The sequence below is a fragment of the Diorhabda carinulata genome, chromosome 7, assembly GCF_026250575.1.
Source record: "Diorhabda carinulata isolate Delta chromosome 7, icDioCari1.1, whole genome shotgun sequence".
NCBI classification, from domain to species: domain Eukaryota; kingdom Metazoa; phylum Arthropoda; class Insecta; order Coleoptera; family Chrysomelidae; genus Diorhabda; species Diorhabda carinulata.
This window is the reverse complement of record NC_079466.1, coordinates 6,754,211-6,771,542: the sequence shown is the minus strand read 5'-3', so window position 1 is coordinate 6,771,542 and position 17,332 is coordinate 6,754,211. Positions and strand designations below refer to the sequence as shown.

The following is a 17,332-nucleotide window of genomic DNA, read 5'->3' as shown; positions in this document are numbered from 1 at the left end:
TCTCCCCCTACTTCGAATTTACATGTGTCTGGGAAAGTGTTTCTATTCAAGACAGAACCCTCAATAGTTCAACGGAACGTTTGAGACTAATTGAAATGTGTCTACCGAGCAAGGAATCAATTGATGAAGTAGCACTTCTTGCTGAAGCAAAATGAAAGTGGTAATGATACTTCACGTGCATCACAGAATAATAGTGATGGTGGTGAGAAAACTTTTTCCCAACAGCGAATGGGTCGGCGGTCCAAGTATTACAAGTGCCACCATGGAGACCATTGGGCTCGCGATTGTCCTAACCGCCGAAAGAATAAAGTCGAGAGTGAATAACCAGATGAAAACAAGGGACATGCTCTGACCTGTGAACATTTTTTAGCATACGGCTCAGACTCTACTTTATAGGTGGCTGACACTGGGGCAACCCAGCATATGATGAATTTGAAAGAATACTTCGATTCCTTCAAATAGATCCAGACCCCTAGGTACACCCAGGCTGGTGGTAACCGCGAGGTTATAAAGGCATACGGACAGGGAGACATACTTGTGGATGATAAAATACATGAAGAATGGGAGACAAACCACCTAAAAGATGTATGGTACGTGCCTAATGAGAACCAGAACTTGCTTTCTGTGAGTCACTCGTTGGAAAAAGAGTACCAAATCTTTTCCAATAACTTTGGCTGTAGATTGACCAAGGACAAGCAAACGCAGTTGGCTGGAAGAGACTCCAAGGGCTGCTGAAGTTCTTCTTGGAGCGTCACCTATTGACTCACTGCAGTTGCGGCATGAACGTCTTTGCCATAAAAATAAATGGCAGGTCAGTTGTCAAGCGAACTGGACTTGCTTTGTCTGATGATGATATTGGATCTCAGTGAAGGCTGTGTCTATGGTAAGAATTATCGGGACCCATTTTATGACCGTCAGGACAGGCCCAAAAATTCGGTGAACGGATTCATGCGGATGTTTGGGGGCCTTTTCAGAATGACTCATTTTGCTAAGGAGCTTTTTTCTGATGAAGGCGGTGAGTTGAAGAATAGCAGTGTTCAAAAACTGATGAATGAGAATGGAATAAGCATGCGAACAACCACTCCACATACCACTCAGCAAAATGGGGCGTCGGAACGAGAAACCGCACGCTTATTGAAGTTGCGCGCTCTATGATTCATTCAAAGACTTTGCCAATCAAACTTTGGGCGGAAGCGGTGAACACTGAAATTTTTGTTTGGAACAGGACGGGACCGACTGGACAAAGCAAGTCGCCCATTGAAATTTGGATGCAATGCCCTCCTCCTTAAATCGACTATTTCAAGATTTTTGGTTAGGTTAACTATATGCTTCGTGTATGTGCCTAAAGAGAAGTGGCAGAAAATGGACAAGAAAGTATACAACGGTTATCGTTTGTGGAAAATAAGATATTTACGAAAATTCTAGAACTATGGCAGAAACATCCGTCTGGGAGACTATTAAATATAAATGTAACGTTGCTAATTGAATCGTTAATTAAAAAACCAATGAAACTCTTCAAAAAAAATGAAGATAGAATTGTATATGAATCAATCACTCAACTTCTAGGATTCATAAAACAGATAATTTACTGAGGATAAATGGCGTTTCAGTTTTGATATTGAGAAATACAACATAAGCTTTAATTTTAATAAAATAATATCATTTTAATAAAAATTTGATTTCCCGCATAAAATGAAATATCTTAAGACCGGCAAACCTTAAGTACATGTAATCTTATTTGAATTCTACTTAGTTTTCCATGTGGAATTTGGAAATGTAATGAAATAATGGAGACTTCTGTTTTTTATAGTAAACTGCACTCTAGTACTGTATCTCAGTCAATATTTGAAATTTGTTAAGTTAGCTTTCTAATAAATCACTCACGATTAATGACACCCCGATATATTGAATGGCGAGGCTGTCAGTAAAATACAAAGTCTTCAACAAAAAAGAAAAATAAGAAGACTGAAAAGCAACAGATGGTGAAAACAGTTCACGTTTAGTTGAAAGGAAAACGAATCTAAGACTTACCCAAGTATGAAGAAAATATTTACTTTTTGAATTTCCTGTGAGTAACTTGGAATCAGTTTAAGATTAAATTGAAATTAATAGTGAGAGAATATATATAATATATAAACATAGCGAATTAAGTTTGGAGAAGAAAATAACTAAAAATTCCGAAATTCATTTAGGTATAATTGAGTATTCAGAATCTGAACAGAACATATTTTCCATGGTAAACTAGGCGTTGTGTATCTCACTTGATAATTATAATATATTCAGTTAGCATTTATATAAAACCTAACGATGGTGAATTGGCTGTGGGAATTAATCGCACTCCAATAAATTACAGTTGTATTGACTCTCCCTCACACTTTTCCTATCCATATCTCTCATGCCTAATGAGAAAATTTGATACGGAATATATGAACTTTTCAAATATAATTTGTATGGAACATTTTTCACGAATTTGCCGCATACATTTTTTGCCGCTTTCTATAGATTCAGCAATCGCACGAATACTTAGTCGACGCCGACAATCAGATCGAACAATATTACCGATTTTTTCGAAATTTTCATCTGCCTTTGACGTAGAAGAGCGACTCGAACGTGAATCAACTTCAACATCTTCTCAACCATTTTGAAAACGCTTAAACCACTCAAAAAGACGTAGACGCAACAAACATTCATTGCCGCCATACTCTTGTTTCAAATGAATTATAAGTTTCAGTTGCAGTTTTTCTAAGTTTCATTTTTACATCAATCATTTCTACGGCGAAACAAAAAACATCCCCTGTACAAACGAATTCCGTGGCTACATTCGAAAGATTACGCTTCAGCATAAACAGCTGACTCTTAGCGCATGCGTACTTGCGATAAAAATTATTAGGAATTTACGCATTGAGCCAGTACTTTTAATTTTATATAAATTGATATTGACTTTAATGTACAAAATTTTTTGGACTTGTGATCATGAATTATGTTCTTAATATGTACCTCGATAGTATATACTAATTATTACCCTTCTGGAGTAATATATGCATTCATTTACTGCATTTACCCTTTTTCTCTTGTAGTTTTGTGGTCTCCAGGGTGTTATTGTCTCATTCTATCGGTCGTATTATTGTCTTTAGGTATATCCTTCGAATTTCCACTCTACCGCCTGTCTCGAGATATTCTGTAAATTTATTTTGATTTTATATGGATATATGGGACGAAATCATCAATAACAATTTGGTAAAAGATGTATAACTAAACTCTGATAATAAAAATATGAGTCGACCAACAATTTAATTGATAAGTTTTTATTTTTATTCTTGTAGTTGAATGGAGACTTTACTAGACTGAGGTTGTTGCTACAGTCTTTAAATCGCAAAACTTATTCTTAAATCAGATTCTCGATTTAGTTCAAACAATATTTTCCAAAACATAGAAATGCTGTGCTGATGATGTGGCTTCAAGTAGTAGGTATTAATGCTGCGCATGGCAGAAAAATTTGAAAATATGTAGATCATGTGGAAAGGTGGAGAACGTATATTTAAGGTGATAACCAATTTATTGGTGTTATTACAGACACAGAGATGAGAGTGATTAAATATTTATTCTCTCGTATAACATCAATTATTCCATTACTATTGATCAAAATTTCACTACCGTGCTGTGATTTTCAACATTCTAAAAACTTAGTGGTACAACTGATAAATTCCCGTAATATCGAGTTCCTGTGACAACGGTATCCGAGACGCTGAACTTTGTTTCTATGGTTTCATTCTGTTTAATGTCAACGTATGAATTTTTTATGTCTAAACTGCGGAAATTTCATTTCAGTACAGAATGTTTTTCTATGAAAAGAGCATTTGTCCAAAATCACCATCAGGTATAGGTTGAACTATATGTTGATAGGAAGATTCCTTTTATTATTTTTTTCCTAACTACAACCAGTAAAATGATGATAAATGCATTGCATTGAGTATTTAATTTCATATACCAATATTGTTCATTAGATTATCCCGTAAATATCTTTTATTCAAAATTTACACGAGCCTAAAAAAATAATCAAGCCCCGACACTATTAATGGTGAATTATCTTATGTAAAATGACGTTCTGAATGCAACTATATCTGCCGTTTTCTTCTATCACCCACCATTTTTGGGGAACCCTAGACTTCTATTTTTAATATTTTAACTGAAAACAATGAAGATATGTACCATTATATGGTGCTTTCCTTTTATATTATTAGATAAAGCTGTCGTTTCCCGAAAATCACTAACATACTTGAATTCCACTTCCTTGAAAATATATACTTTATCTTCACGATTGAATTACAGGAAGGAAGTCCAGGTGCGAGTGAAGGAAGTGCATAAGTCGCCATGAGCGACATAATCATCAATTTTGTAGTTACTCAAGTTTTACGCACGTTTTGGAAAAGTTGTCTAATTTGGGGACCCACAAAAACCTCAGTTTTCAAAAATTTCTCTCGTGGAGGCCAGACTATCCCACTCACAAAGGAAGCAGTAAAATTTTGTGAATCCTGATTGCAAGTCTGTGACTAGATCAAGAACTTCTAAGTCATCGCAAATTTTCTATTTATAATCAGGATAACAGATTACTAGATTATTGCTACTGGAATTGATGGTAAGGCATAACTATTTGCCATTGGGACAACGTTTAAGTTTGTTTTCGACGAATCAAACCGTCTCCATTTTCTGAGGAAAGTAATTTTAGATTCGACTGTCTGGTCCTGTAAGAAGATATTTTTACGTTTTTTTCTTTCTAAAAGATAATCCACTGTTGAAATCGTGGTCCAAGAAAATGAGATTCAGTCTTCGGGAAATCCAAATCTCTAACGAGATCATCTAATTCCGATTGAGTAAGTAGGTGAGGTGGCCGAGAAACTTAATTTGTATTTTATTTTAGTTTCTTCATACTTTAATATAGTAACAATGTTGCCATACACTTTGCTACAAATTTTATTACCCGCTACCAGATGTTTAACGGAAAGTAAGTGACAAATATGTGACAAGTAAGTGGGGGATGTCTTCCATAAATAAATGGAGAGTAATAGAGAAAAACTGAGCTCAGATTGGTATCCAGACGTAATTTCACATAGGACTCGTCAAGAATGGGGTCTGGGCCAATTTTCATGAAGACCAGTGTGATCGGAAAGTATAAATATAGAAATTGGAGATTTTATTTTTCTGATTCTAACTATTTTGGATATGATTTCATTCTCGCTATCTAATCCTCGCATGCCCTATAAAAATTATTCGTTTCCACAGAATTATAGAATTTTTATAGGGTAATAAATTTAATTCTCTGCATAACCCTATTGCCATATGGAAAATTAAGTACTTCTTCAGAGGAGCAGATGTGGATGGTTTGGAAACAAGAAACAGAGACTACGTGAATTTATTTTAATTATCATAAATAGGACTAAATTGTGTTCAAAATATATCCATCTAGATTAAGTCGTACGACAGTAGGAGAAAAGACAATTGTTGTTGCCGGATATTAATAATATTCAACGTTGCTCATTTCCTTATCTTCTGTATATGTGAATGTATGATTAAAACCTATGAATTATCTAACTATAATAAGCTCAATATTTACGTTTTAATTTAAACATCTCAAATGATTTCTAATAAAACAGGTGACTAATAATTCAATTATTTTTAAACCCTCTGAAACCGTTTTAAGATGTTACTAATTTTTTCACGACTGTACTCTAGAACTCTTTAATACTCGATATGTATTCTTATAATTGATACGTAAATACATATATAATGTACATTATATAAATATAAATATATAAATAAATTACTTTAATTTCTTAGACCTTTCCAAAAAACAAAATAAGTAATATTATATATCAAGTGCCTTGTACTAATTGTGGCGCTGTCTACATAGGGCAGACTTCTCAGTATTTAGAAAATAGACTAAGAGGTCATCAATACGATGAAAAAAATAGAGCTTCTTTAACGAACCATGAAATATCAAAAAAACATAAATTCAATTACAAAAATTTAAAAATTCATTCTTTTAAAAAATTAAAAATAAAAAAAAACTGATTTTGAAACTTTGAAACAGAAGAAACCCAAAATCAAGAATGTTTAGGAGCGGATATATATATATATATATATATATATATATATATATATATATATATATATATATATATATATATATACAAATTTCTTTATTTGATTGGATTGATTGGATTTGATTAATTGAAATATTTATTCAATATATTTGAACTGTTGTTTGTATTACTAGTTCGATAAGTGTATTTAGCTGGTTTTTTCGTTTTTGGTTGTTTTCGTGATAAATATTATGATATTTCGTTTTATAAGATATTAGAGTATTGATCGATTCTGACTAAAAGCTGAAAAGATTGCTACTAGTCATATTTGCTATAATACCATCGAGGGTTTTTCTCTTAACAGTGAGGAGGGAGAATAAACAGACGTACGGCATTAATAAAAAAATAAATAAAACAGGGGTAATCACAATTTAGAAATAGACGAATTAGTTTTGATTCCATTCGCTAGAATTCATGATGATTTTCGATCCGTTGGAATAAGGATGCGTCAACTTGGGACAGGGATATTTCAGGTAAACGAGAAGGTAGTCCGTAACACAATTAGTGGGATTCATTAAGAATATTACTTGGAATTTAGTGCCTAATCCACTTTATAAAGCTGGAAAATCCAAGAATTAAAACCTAGAATTTCTAAATCCTTTAAATTGCATTTTAACATTAAGTAGGTACTGAACAACATACGATAGAAAAATGAATTGGTTAGGTCAGGTTAGGTTAGATTAGTCAAATAAAATAACAAAATATAAATTTTTGAAACAGGTCTCTTATAGATACAAACTGTAATATTTTTTTCGTGCAATTGTACGTGAAGTCAGTATTTCGCGTTTTCGGCACAGTCATCGAAATTTAATTTCGTGGCCATTACCCATAGCAACTGCCGCAAAACCAAACGGCACCTCCAATTTAAATATCACTTCTAAATTTGACATTTCTAAAACACTACAAAGACAAAGATTATTTTTTATTGAATACCAACAAAGACATATTATTTAGGATGAATATTAACATTAATAGTACAGTTTTTATTATTACTTATTTTTACTCCAGAAGTTGAAGCAACTACATCTAGTGTTTCTGATTAATGATTATTGCATACATTCAAACCAGATGCTATATCGCTAGAAATTGAGTTAGAAATTTGATTCTTATTTTCGATAGAGTCTTTTATATATCCTTCCACTACTGTGTGGACTTCCATCCAACGTGACATTTGAGAATTGGCAAACATCGAGGCAGAACTTATCCAAAAACAGTGAGCTGTGAATGTTTCAGGATTTGGTAATTTGAGATTCTTGGCAAATGAATATCAAAACTACCTACAAAAATCAGTACAATGAATAAAAAAATTGTAAAAGACATCTCTTAACACTTACCTTCAACGATAAGTATTTTTCATCATTAGCTTCTTTCAGGAATGTATCAATTTGCTCACGCAAAACTTTTTTGCTCCATAACCTACTGCTTTCCTCTTCAGAAATTTTGAAAACTGCTTAGAGTGTAATATTTTTTACTTTACACTGTAAATATATATTTTATTTTCGTTTCTCATTTTATAATTTAAATCCCGAGCTGCCGTCATACGTTGTCTAATCTTCATGACAAAATTTTATGGCGGGTATTAAAATAATGAGTTGGTAGATACCCGCTACGATTCCCAGTATATTTTGGTCCGATGACGGTACAAGATGTGAGTTCATCGGTCAGGATCATCCTTGTAGTTTGTTACTGACGTTGACTGATATTCTTGTCAGAGGTTTCATAACATACACGTGAATCGTTTTGTACATTAATTAGAATATTTAATTGTATATCTTAAGATACTTTTTTTAAACTAAAATACGATTTTTGACAATTACTCAAATTTTTGAGTCTTCTTCTTCTACCTTATTTTATAAGGAGCTTCCTATTTGGCTAGTTGTTAAATATTGATTTTTACGGAAAATTCTCGAATTATTTCATCACTTGCTTTCAATATGATATAAATACCTAAACAAATTTTCTATTTTCACCTAATTTAAGTTGATTTGAAACGATCACATATAAATGATTAAATTTAGCTTGTAATTCTGCACAATGCATCTTTTATTTTGCATAAATAGATTGAAGATAAAACTGAATTATGTGTTAATGATTACTCACTTTAGACAATAATCAATATAGTTGAAAGTCTTTGCTTTAAATATTTTGACTATAATTTAATAATAATTTTTAGTTGTAATAAGAATTGGAAAGAGGAATGTAATATTCCAGCAATCTGAACATGATAAAACTAGATGTTAAATTGGATACAACGAAGAGAAAGTGGAATGAACTAAGACTTCGGAGGATTCACAGAAATGTGAACGGATACTTGTACTGTTTTGACTTATAAGCAGATTAGTTTTCAAAGTAACTATGACACGACATGGGTAATCTTCTATGCAATAATTGTTGAAATTATGGAAGTAATGAATCATGTTTCAAGAACATATTTTATATAACAACTTCATTCCTTTTGTGGGACACGATGAATCTCCTGGAATTTCAAGTGGTATTTATGACAGAAAGTAATTGAGCACACCATATTGTATCATCTTTAAAGCTTCTATTCTAAACGATAGTTCTTTCATTGTAAGTGCTATTTTTTTGACTAAAGTTTTAGTGTATCGAGGACCTCAACATGTTGCTACGAAAATTAATTGCGACTTTGGTACTGTCATTTGTTTATTTAAAGCATATTTAAAGAAGGATATCTCATAATAACTTATAAAATTTTATTAGGCTCACACTCTGTTATTTTCTATCCATATATTATTGAGAAGTATGCATTTGATACAATTTTCCATTTGTATTTGTCCAAACGGTGGCGGAGGAAGTGGTGACGGTGGTTGCGGAGGTTGCGGTGAAGCTGTTTCAATTGTTAAGGGCGGACTGGTAGTTGACGTCCAAAACGAAGATGATGATCGCCTGGTAGATGAAGGTTTCCTTGAGCTTGCAGTTGTTATCCAATCATGTGTTGATGATTCTGTACTATTCCAAGGTGGACTGGTAGTTGGGGTCCAAAAAGAAGTTGAAGATCGTCTGGTAGTTGACGGTTTCCTTGAGCTTGTAGTTGTTATCCAATTGGGAGTTGGTGAATCTGTACTGGATAAAGGTCGATCTGAAGTTGGGGTCCAAAAAGAAGTTGATGATCGTCTTGTAGTTGACGGTTTCTTTGAGCTTCTAGTTGTTATCCAATTAGGAGTTGATGAATCTGTACTAGTCCAAGGTCGACTGGTAGTTGGGGTCCAAAAAGAAGTTGATGATCGTCTGGTAGTTGACGGTTTCGTTGAGCTTGTAGTTGTTATCCAATTGGGATTTGGTGAATCTGTACTGGACAAAGGTCGATCTGAAGTTGGGATCCAAAAAGAAGTTGATGATCGTCTGGTAGTTGAAGGTTTCCTTGAGCTTCTAGTTGTTATCCAATTGGGAGTTGATGAATCTGTACTATTCCAAGGTGGACTGGTAGTTGGGGTCCAAAAAGAAGTTGAAGATCGTCTGGTAGTTGAAGGTTTCCTTGAGTTTCTAGTTGTTATCCAATTAGGAGTTGATGAATCTGTACTAGTCCAAGGTCGACTGGTGGTTGGAAGTTTACGTGAGGTTGTAAATGTTATCCGATTATTAGTCGATAATTCTGTACTAGCCCAAGTCCGACTGGTAGTTGGGGTCCAAAAAGACGTTGATGATTGTCTTGTAGTTAAAGGTTCACTCGAATTTTCGGTTATTCGTTTTGAAGTGCCAAAAGTCTCCCATATGTGTGCACCATTCCAGCGGGCTCCTTTGTAACTTTGACTTCTATTTGGTGCGATATTGAAACGTGGTGGTAGGAAGTATGTAGAAGCTGAAAAATGTTATATTTCAGATGCTCTATTGAACAATATAATGTATTACTGTTCGTGTATTTCATCAAATTTGTATTCCTTCATTTTAGGAATATTTCACCATAATATTTGTTGTTAGTCTTGATATATTTGATATGTAGCTTTCAAGAATAAATTTCATAGGAAAGTTCATATGAAGTTTCCTAGTTCAGCTTTTTTTGAACTGGTTTCAAGTTTAAGAGACAAATAAAAATAAATCGACGATTAATTCAAATATTGAGATATTGTGAGATTTTTATTTTACGTGGGTACTTACAAACAAACTGATGCTGAATACAGTTTGATCTAGGGTCAATAAAAAAAATAATTTCATAGTCGATTTGCATCGGGGAGCTATTAAATGAATATAGTGACTAAGTTCAATCAAGATCAATACCGAACGTTAAGTTTCTTCAGTGATGAAATAAATAATATGGATTTACCTTGTGCCACATATGAAATAGTGAATAAAATCACACAAAAATTCATTTTTAGTTCTTCTTCTTATCTGACTGATATAATTTTGTTGATTTCACTCTTATATACTCGATAGTATTACCAATAAATAGGAGTTAATGGGAGTGATAAACATGTAATCACTTAATCTGAAATCATATTTAGACGATTTTTCTATGTTTCAGTTCTGATTCTATAAATCCAATTTTCAGGAATAATGATTCATATCTATAAAATAGTTTGATCGACCAAAGATGTTTTTTTTACAACTAAATTAAAACGAGAAACAATAAAAAAAAGAAGTGAGAAAACTTACTCATTTCTCACTAGCGTATGAATTTCAAAATCCATTGAGGAAGAAGGATGTCACTTTCTCACGTGTCATACACTGTACTATTTTCTTCGAATACGTTGTTATTTTGTGTTGAAAACGAGGTTGAAATACATTAACTCACTCTTATATTTTACGTATAATTGGTTAATATTTGAATAATTTTGGAATGTTATTTCTGGTAAGTCGTTTTGCTTCAGGACAATTTCGGTAAATTTAAAAGTTGAAATTGATGAAGAAACGTACTGAGCTTGTACCGCATTCTTGTATATAGGTTCTAGGGGCACTGGAGGCTAAATCGATTACACTACACTCGATATTTTCTGTTTGTTAGTCATGGTGTAATTAATATGGGATTAAGCTGCTTTGTTAGATCTACAACCACCATAGCGGTATGACGTTGAAAGATCTCGTGCTAAATTAAAACGGTCGCTGATGACCATCAGAAATAATGGCCTATATATAATTTCGGATTTGATCAATTTGGCATATCCTTTGGCACCGTATTTATTATTTCACAAGCACATACAGTATTACTTATACTAGCTTGGAGACATCAGTTCAGTTCTAATAGATAGTCTAATAGGTTCTGATTTTAGAATAGCAATTAGCCAATCACCATAAACAGTATAATGGCAGCAAATTTATTTTTGTAAAACACGTTCCACTTCTCTTGATGTGAGAAGTATTAAATATACATAGACTCAGAATCTGATAAACTATTGGAACAACTATTTACTAGGTAGACACAACTAACTGTTGTTCTTAAAAAAATATTATTTCGATATGCGACCTTTTTCAAAAGAATTTTGTCTTGAATTACATAATGGTAAACATGTATTAATGAGTATGTTCCTAACTGAGTCACCACTGTGTAGTTTTCGGACTAGTTATCACAAGTAGTGATGTTCTATCACCAGTAGATGTTTACTATTCACAACTACACAAGGCTTTTAATTGTCTTAACGCAAATCTGCCATGGTCCGCAACAGGCTTCAGGCCACATAGCAACTGTCGTTTTATGAGCAATTGCTCTAGAAAAACTATTGCCTGCAACAGTATCATTGCTGTTGTTCGCGATAGTGTGGCAGAAGAGCCGTCAACCTCGTCGTCGTGCCCAACAATCAAACACCTCACGAACATCACTGATGCGAATTTTAAATTAAGATTTGAATTTACACGCTTAAAAGGTTCAATTGACTCAAGATCTGAAGCCAGCTGACCATTTCAAGCGTCGTCAATATGCCGATTGGTTGGTTGAACAGACAGAAGTGAATGATGACTTTACAAAGAAAATCATCTTCAGCGACGAGGCACACTTTCACCTCAGTGGATTCGTTCACAAGAAGAATTGCCGCATTTGGATAAATGAGAATCCACGAGTGATTGTTGAAAAGTCGATGTATCCACTGTTTGGTGCGGTTTATGGGCTGGCGGCGTCATCGGGCCTTACTTCTTCGAAAATGAGGTCGGCCAAGCAGTTACCGTGAATGGTGTTCGCTATCGCGAGATGATAACGGGTTTCTTGTAGCCAGAAACTGAGGATATGGACCTGGACGATATGTGGTTCCAACAGAATGGTGTCCTTTGCCACACAGCCAACGAAACAATGGCTCTTTTGCGCGAGAAATTCAATGGTCGTGTTATCTGACGTCGTGGCGATGTTAATTGGCCGCCACGACTATGTGATTTGACTCTTTTCTTTAGGGATATTTGAAAGAAAAAGTTTACGTCAATAAGCCAAGAACAATTTAAGAGCTAAAGAGCTAAAGGGTGAAATAATTCAGCACATTAACGACATTGAAACTCAATTATCTCAGAGTCATTGAAAATATGGACCATCGTATAGAGGTTTGTCAGCGAAGCCGTGGAGTGATTAAGCCGATATTTTGTTTCACACATAATTGTCATAGATCCTTCTATCATTATAAAAAATATTAAGATAATTCTCTGAGAACTTTTTGTTTTATTTACAATTAACATCGTGCATTTTGGTTGGACCAAAATGGTCCCAAAATCTTTTCAAGTCAAAACCAAACTCTTCTAATTTACACGACCTTAAAAAAGCTACTTTGTTATTTACCGGAAAATTTAAGCGATACTCAAGCAGTAAGATATCATATAATCAAAGAAATATCACCTTTCAAAAATAGTTGCGACTCTCGTTGCACGTGGTGGGACAAATTGACATATATCTAAATAATCCATATCAAACTCGCATTTTTCATTGGCACGTTCAATTGTGCAATAAATGAGCGGTTAGGAGGGCTGGCAATACTCAATTGTTTTGTTTGCAACTATGATTTGAATACTTAGTGATACTCGCCGTAATTTACATTGACTCACAGTTGATGGTGTCAAATTTGAGTAGTATTGGAAAAACTATGATATTTCAATGACTTGTAGTATCCGCAGAAAGACTAAAATATAGACCGTTCTCAAGTTCTATCAGTTCTATCAGTGGGCCTTCGACGGAACCCAAATAATGTGCAATATAACTTTTATACATCTCTTTCTTGAAAATTTTGTATTACTAAAACCTTGTGCGCTCACTTTCACATTATATAATTATAAGGAAATAATGCAAAATGTTCCACATACTGTCAAACTTTGAGAATCTCAGCATATATATATTTTATGTTTCGTTGGAAATTATAGCGTCACGTTTCACACACTATTAGGTATATGTTTTTAACCAATTGTATTCTGGTCGACTATATGTGTGTTTTATCATTTCATTGTTCTACTTCTTCACTGGCACTATCACATCTAATACCACCAAACATTTTGAGAAAAATTACGACGCAAAAATATACAAAACACCAAGTTTCTAACAAGTAATTAAAACACTGAATAAAACAAAAACGCGGGATTTGATTCTTCATTACCCACCCGGAATAAATTTCTCCTCATATAAGAAAATAATTTTTCTTGAGCCATTGAAAATAGCTCTGATTCTATTCGCTCTAACAAATCTTCTTTATCGTTGAATTTAAACTCTTTAACATCTCTCTCCTTCTCTCTCTCTGTGTATCCGTTTTAACAACTAATGTTATAATTTGTTCTTATTTAACTGAAATAACAGACATTCTTTGAAGCCAGGATATTAGTTTAATAAGTATTATTTATTTATTTTATTGTATGATTTGTTAACAAAATTTTTATAGGAATTTGAAAAAGCTTAGTGTGTGTGTGTGTGTGTTTAATTGATGCGTGAATTTTCCAGCTTAGAAGGGAATTGGGCTCCATCTCAAGTAGTTTTGAAGACTTGGGATGAAAAAATGTTCTTAGTACACTTAACCATCTCTCAAGTTCTTTATAACTTTTCGTATTTCTATAATAATAAATTGGACTGCTCCTTGAATTAATCGAATTAATCTCACTTTTTCCCTATGTCATTTAAAAAAAAAATTCTATTTCAAAAATCCTGTTGAGCCCTTGGAAACAGTTTTAATCCTAGTAGATCTATAAAATCTCTCTTGAACATCTCCCTTGTCTATATCTATTTCCAAAACTTCTATTATCTATTCTTATTTAACTGAAATTCCAGATACAAGTCACCACAACATACAAATTCGGAATGCTGATATCAGGAGCAAAATTTAAGCATTCATAATATTTACGTCATCAACCACTTTTACATATTACGTTACATATTGAGTACTTTCAATCATAACAATTAATTTCTTATAGAAATAATAACTATTATTATTAGGTTAACACAATTTGGCAGCGTCTCTCTATTACAACTCCGACCTGGCGACCACAGAGTGAGGTAATTTAGCACCCGTAAAATGAACCCATCCAGCTACCATCGTTTCCTGACCTGTATGTAAGACCGTGCTCTTAAAGCATGTGTGGAGAAAACTAGGCGCCAGTTCACGTCACACGTTCAGGCAACATAAGCATAAACGGCCACAGTAAAACGGAAAAAATTTGTGAATATTGAAAATCGGGACACTAGGGTTCCGGGTCAAATATCGAGACATCCCGATTAAATCGGAATAGTAGGCAAACGTAGTTAATTGTTCTCGACGATATATGTTTCGACACTTAAGTTGTATTAAATTACGGTTAGATAGATGATAGTAAAATTGATGTTGATTGTACTATAATCCAACAGGAAACGCTTTGTGTTACTAGACACTAGAACGCGTTATTATTATATGCTTAAATAATTGAATATTATGTGAATGACTATAATTGAGATATGATAGCAGGAGTATTTTAAAATTCTATATTATGCGACATCAGATCACTGGAGGCAACTTCGTCAGATAACAAATAGAACAATTGAAACCACCCTGCTTTCATCTGTGTTCACAAGGACGTGAAAAAAACAATTAAAACAACAATAATATAATTAGTATATTTGGACATTGGTCATAATAGTAAAAAAGTTATTGTACAATTTGTTTTATTGCAGAAGTTTAGTCTCTTGAGTATTTAATTCTTTAGAACTAAAGATATTGAACCAGACGGTTCTCAGATGTTTCTAATGTTTCCCTAATGGAATGATGCCGAGCTTGTATTTAGCAAGTGAAAAGGGTTAAGCAATATTTGTGATACTTCTATTTACTTTTACATGGATTCTTCTATATATTCTTCTGAACGCTATTCTCCGTCTTTTAAGAGTGATCAAATCAGTGCTGCTTTCCACCAGCATAGTAGCCAAAGAACGCCTTAGCCCATAGCCCGGTTATTCTTCGGGATTTTTTATTTTCTGCTATTTTACAATAAGTTTCTGGGCAACATACGATTTCGATATAATAAGTCATTTATTATTTATCATTAATAACAAATGATTAATATTTTGAAAAGCATCACTTTATATTTATTTTTAAATGCAATACAAGATAAAATAGATGGGAACATCCAAATATTTACTTAACCATTAAGTACTACCATTGGGTCATTCTGATCCTGTGTAGTTATCAAAACATGGCAACTAAGCATTTCTCATCGTAACTGATTCATGCGCTCTTTAGTATTCGACTGTCTATGAGGACGCGTGTTTGAGTGTTGCAGTATAAAATAAGCTACCTGAAGTACAATAGATCGCCGGCATTGGATCAGATTGACCCGACGGTAGCAAAAACGTTATTTTATTTTGGAAAGTGTAGTCTATTATTATATTCTTTTTGTGGTTGTTTCGCGGTTATTTTCGTATAATCAAGTTTTTTTACTTCAAGAAAATGAGTCACAAAAGAAACGTCCCACTTTCTGATCAAGAACTGTTAGAAATAGTGGAAAGTGATGATTTCTGGGAAGACATGGAATCAGAAAACCACGCTGAGTCACAGGTTAAACATCAATCCAGCGAAGAGTCACTGACAACAGATAGATTGCAGGCATGTACAGAACTTTTAGGATATGGTGACGAAAGTGACAAGGAAGAAGAAGATGTGGAACTGTTAAATGAACACAACACAGATAGTGAGGATGACTGGGTGTCTAGTGATAACGAACTTGTATCGAATCAGAAAGACGACTGTGTTGAATTACTTGAAATTGAAGGAGAAAGAACTGATCAACAGAGAAATTATTGGTATGGAAAGAAAGATAAAACGAAATGGTCAAAAGAAGCTCCAAATAGAGGAAAAACCTTAGCACCAAACTTACTTCGAGTTTTACCTTCCTTGAAAGGAAATGTTCGTCAGAATCCACCATTTACTCCTCTAGAGAGTTGGAGATATTTTATTGACAGTACGATGATTGAAATTATTGTGAAATATACAAATCAACGGATCGAAATGGTTTCTTCAAAATATGGCAAATTGAAACGAAATAAAAATTCCCGACAAAATTATGCTCCAACATTTATCAAGCCGACGAACATAACTGAAATTGAAGCATTCATTGGACTTCTTTATCTTCAAGGAGTTTTTAAATCGGCACATGAAGACTTAAGATCTCTTTGGGCAACAGACGGCACAGGGCGAGATTTATTTCGTTGCACTATGTCTTTAGCCAGATTTTCTTTTCTCCTGTGCTGTATTCGTTTCGATGATTACACCACTAGAGTCGAAAGAAGAAGAGTTAATAAATTGGCACCAATCTCAGATATTTTCTAAAAATTTGTGACTAATTCGAAACAAAATTATAGTCCAGGCGAAAATTTAACAGTAGATGAGATGCTGGTGCCTTTTAGAGGTAGGTGCGCATTTCGCATGTATATGTCTAATAAACCTGCAAAATATGGTTTGAAAATTCAAATTCTCACGGATTGTCAGACTCACTACATGCTAAACGCAGAAGTTTATACCGGCAAAATTATTGTAGAACCTAACAAAGTTCCAAAAATAACAGTAGGCAACCAGATAACGAAAAAACTTCCATCCAACTGAAGTGGTATTGCGATTAACAGAACCATTAAGGAATACTGGCAGAAACATTACAGGTGATAATTGGTACACCTCACTTGAATTAATGAGAGAGTTAGAAAAAATGAATTTAAACGTATGTAGGAACAGTAAAAAAAAACAAAAGATTCATCCCTTCAGAGTTCATGCCTGCTGCTAACCGAGAAGTCAATAGTAGTTTATTTGGATTCACTAAACATGAAA

The 17,332-nt window shown here is 33.7% G+C and overlaps 2 protein-coding genes across 3 annotated transcripts in view; one reads left to right on the top strand and one right to left on the bottom strand.

Moving 5' to 3' along the window:
- Positions 1–17,332, top strand: part of LOC130896680 (protein quaking-B-like) — a 724,732-nt gene that overhangs the window by 346,682 nt on the left and 360,718 nt on the right. The gene's annotated exons all lie outside the window — the stretch shown is intronic.
- On the bottom strand, positions 8,794–10,526 carry LOC130896678 (mucin-2-like). Its single transcript, XM_057804932.1, has 2 exons — positions 10,423–10,526; positions 8,794–9,960 (listed from the first exon to the last, which is right to left on the bottom strand). Exons 1-2 carry the CDS (start codon positions 10,466–10,468, stop codon positions 8,864–8,866), a joined length of 1,143 nt encoding a protein of 380 aa, XP_057660915.1. The 5' UTR covers positions 10,469–10,526; the 3' UTR covers positions 8,794–8,863.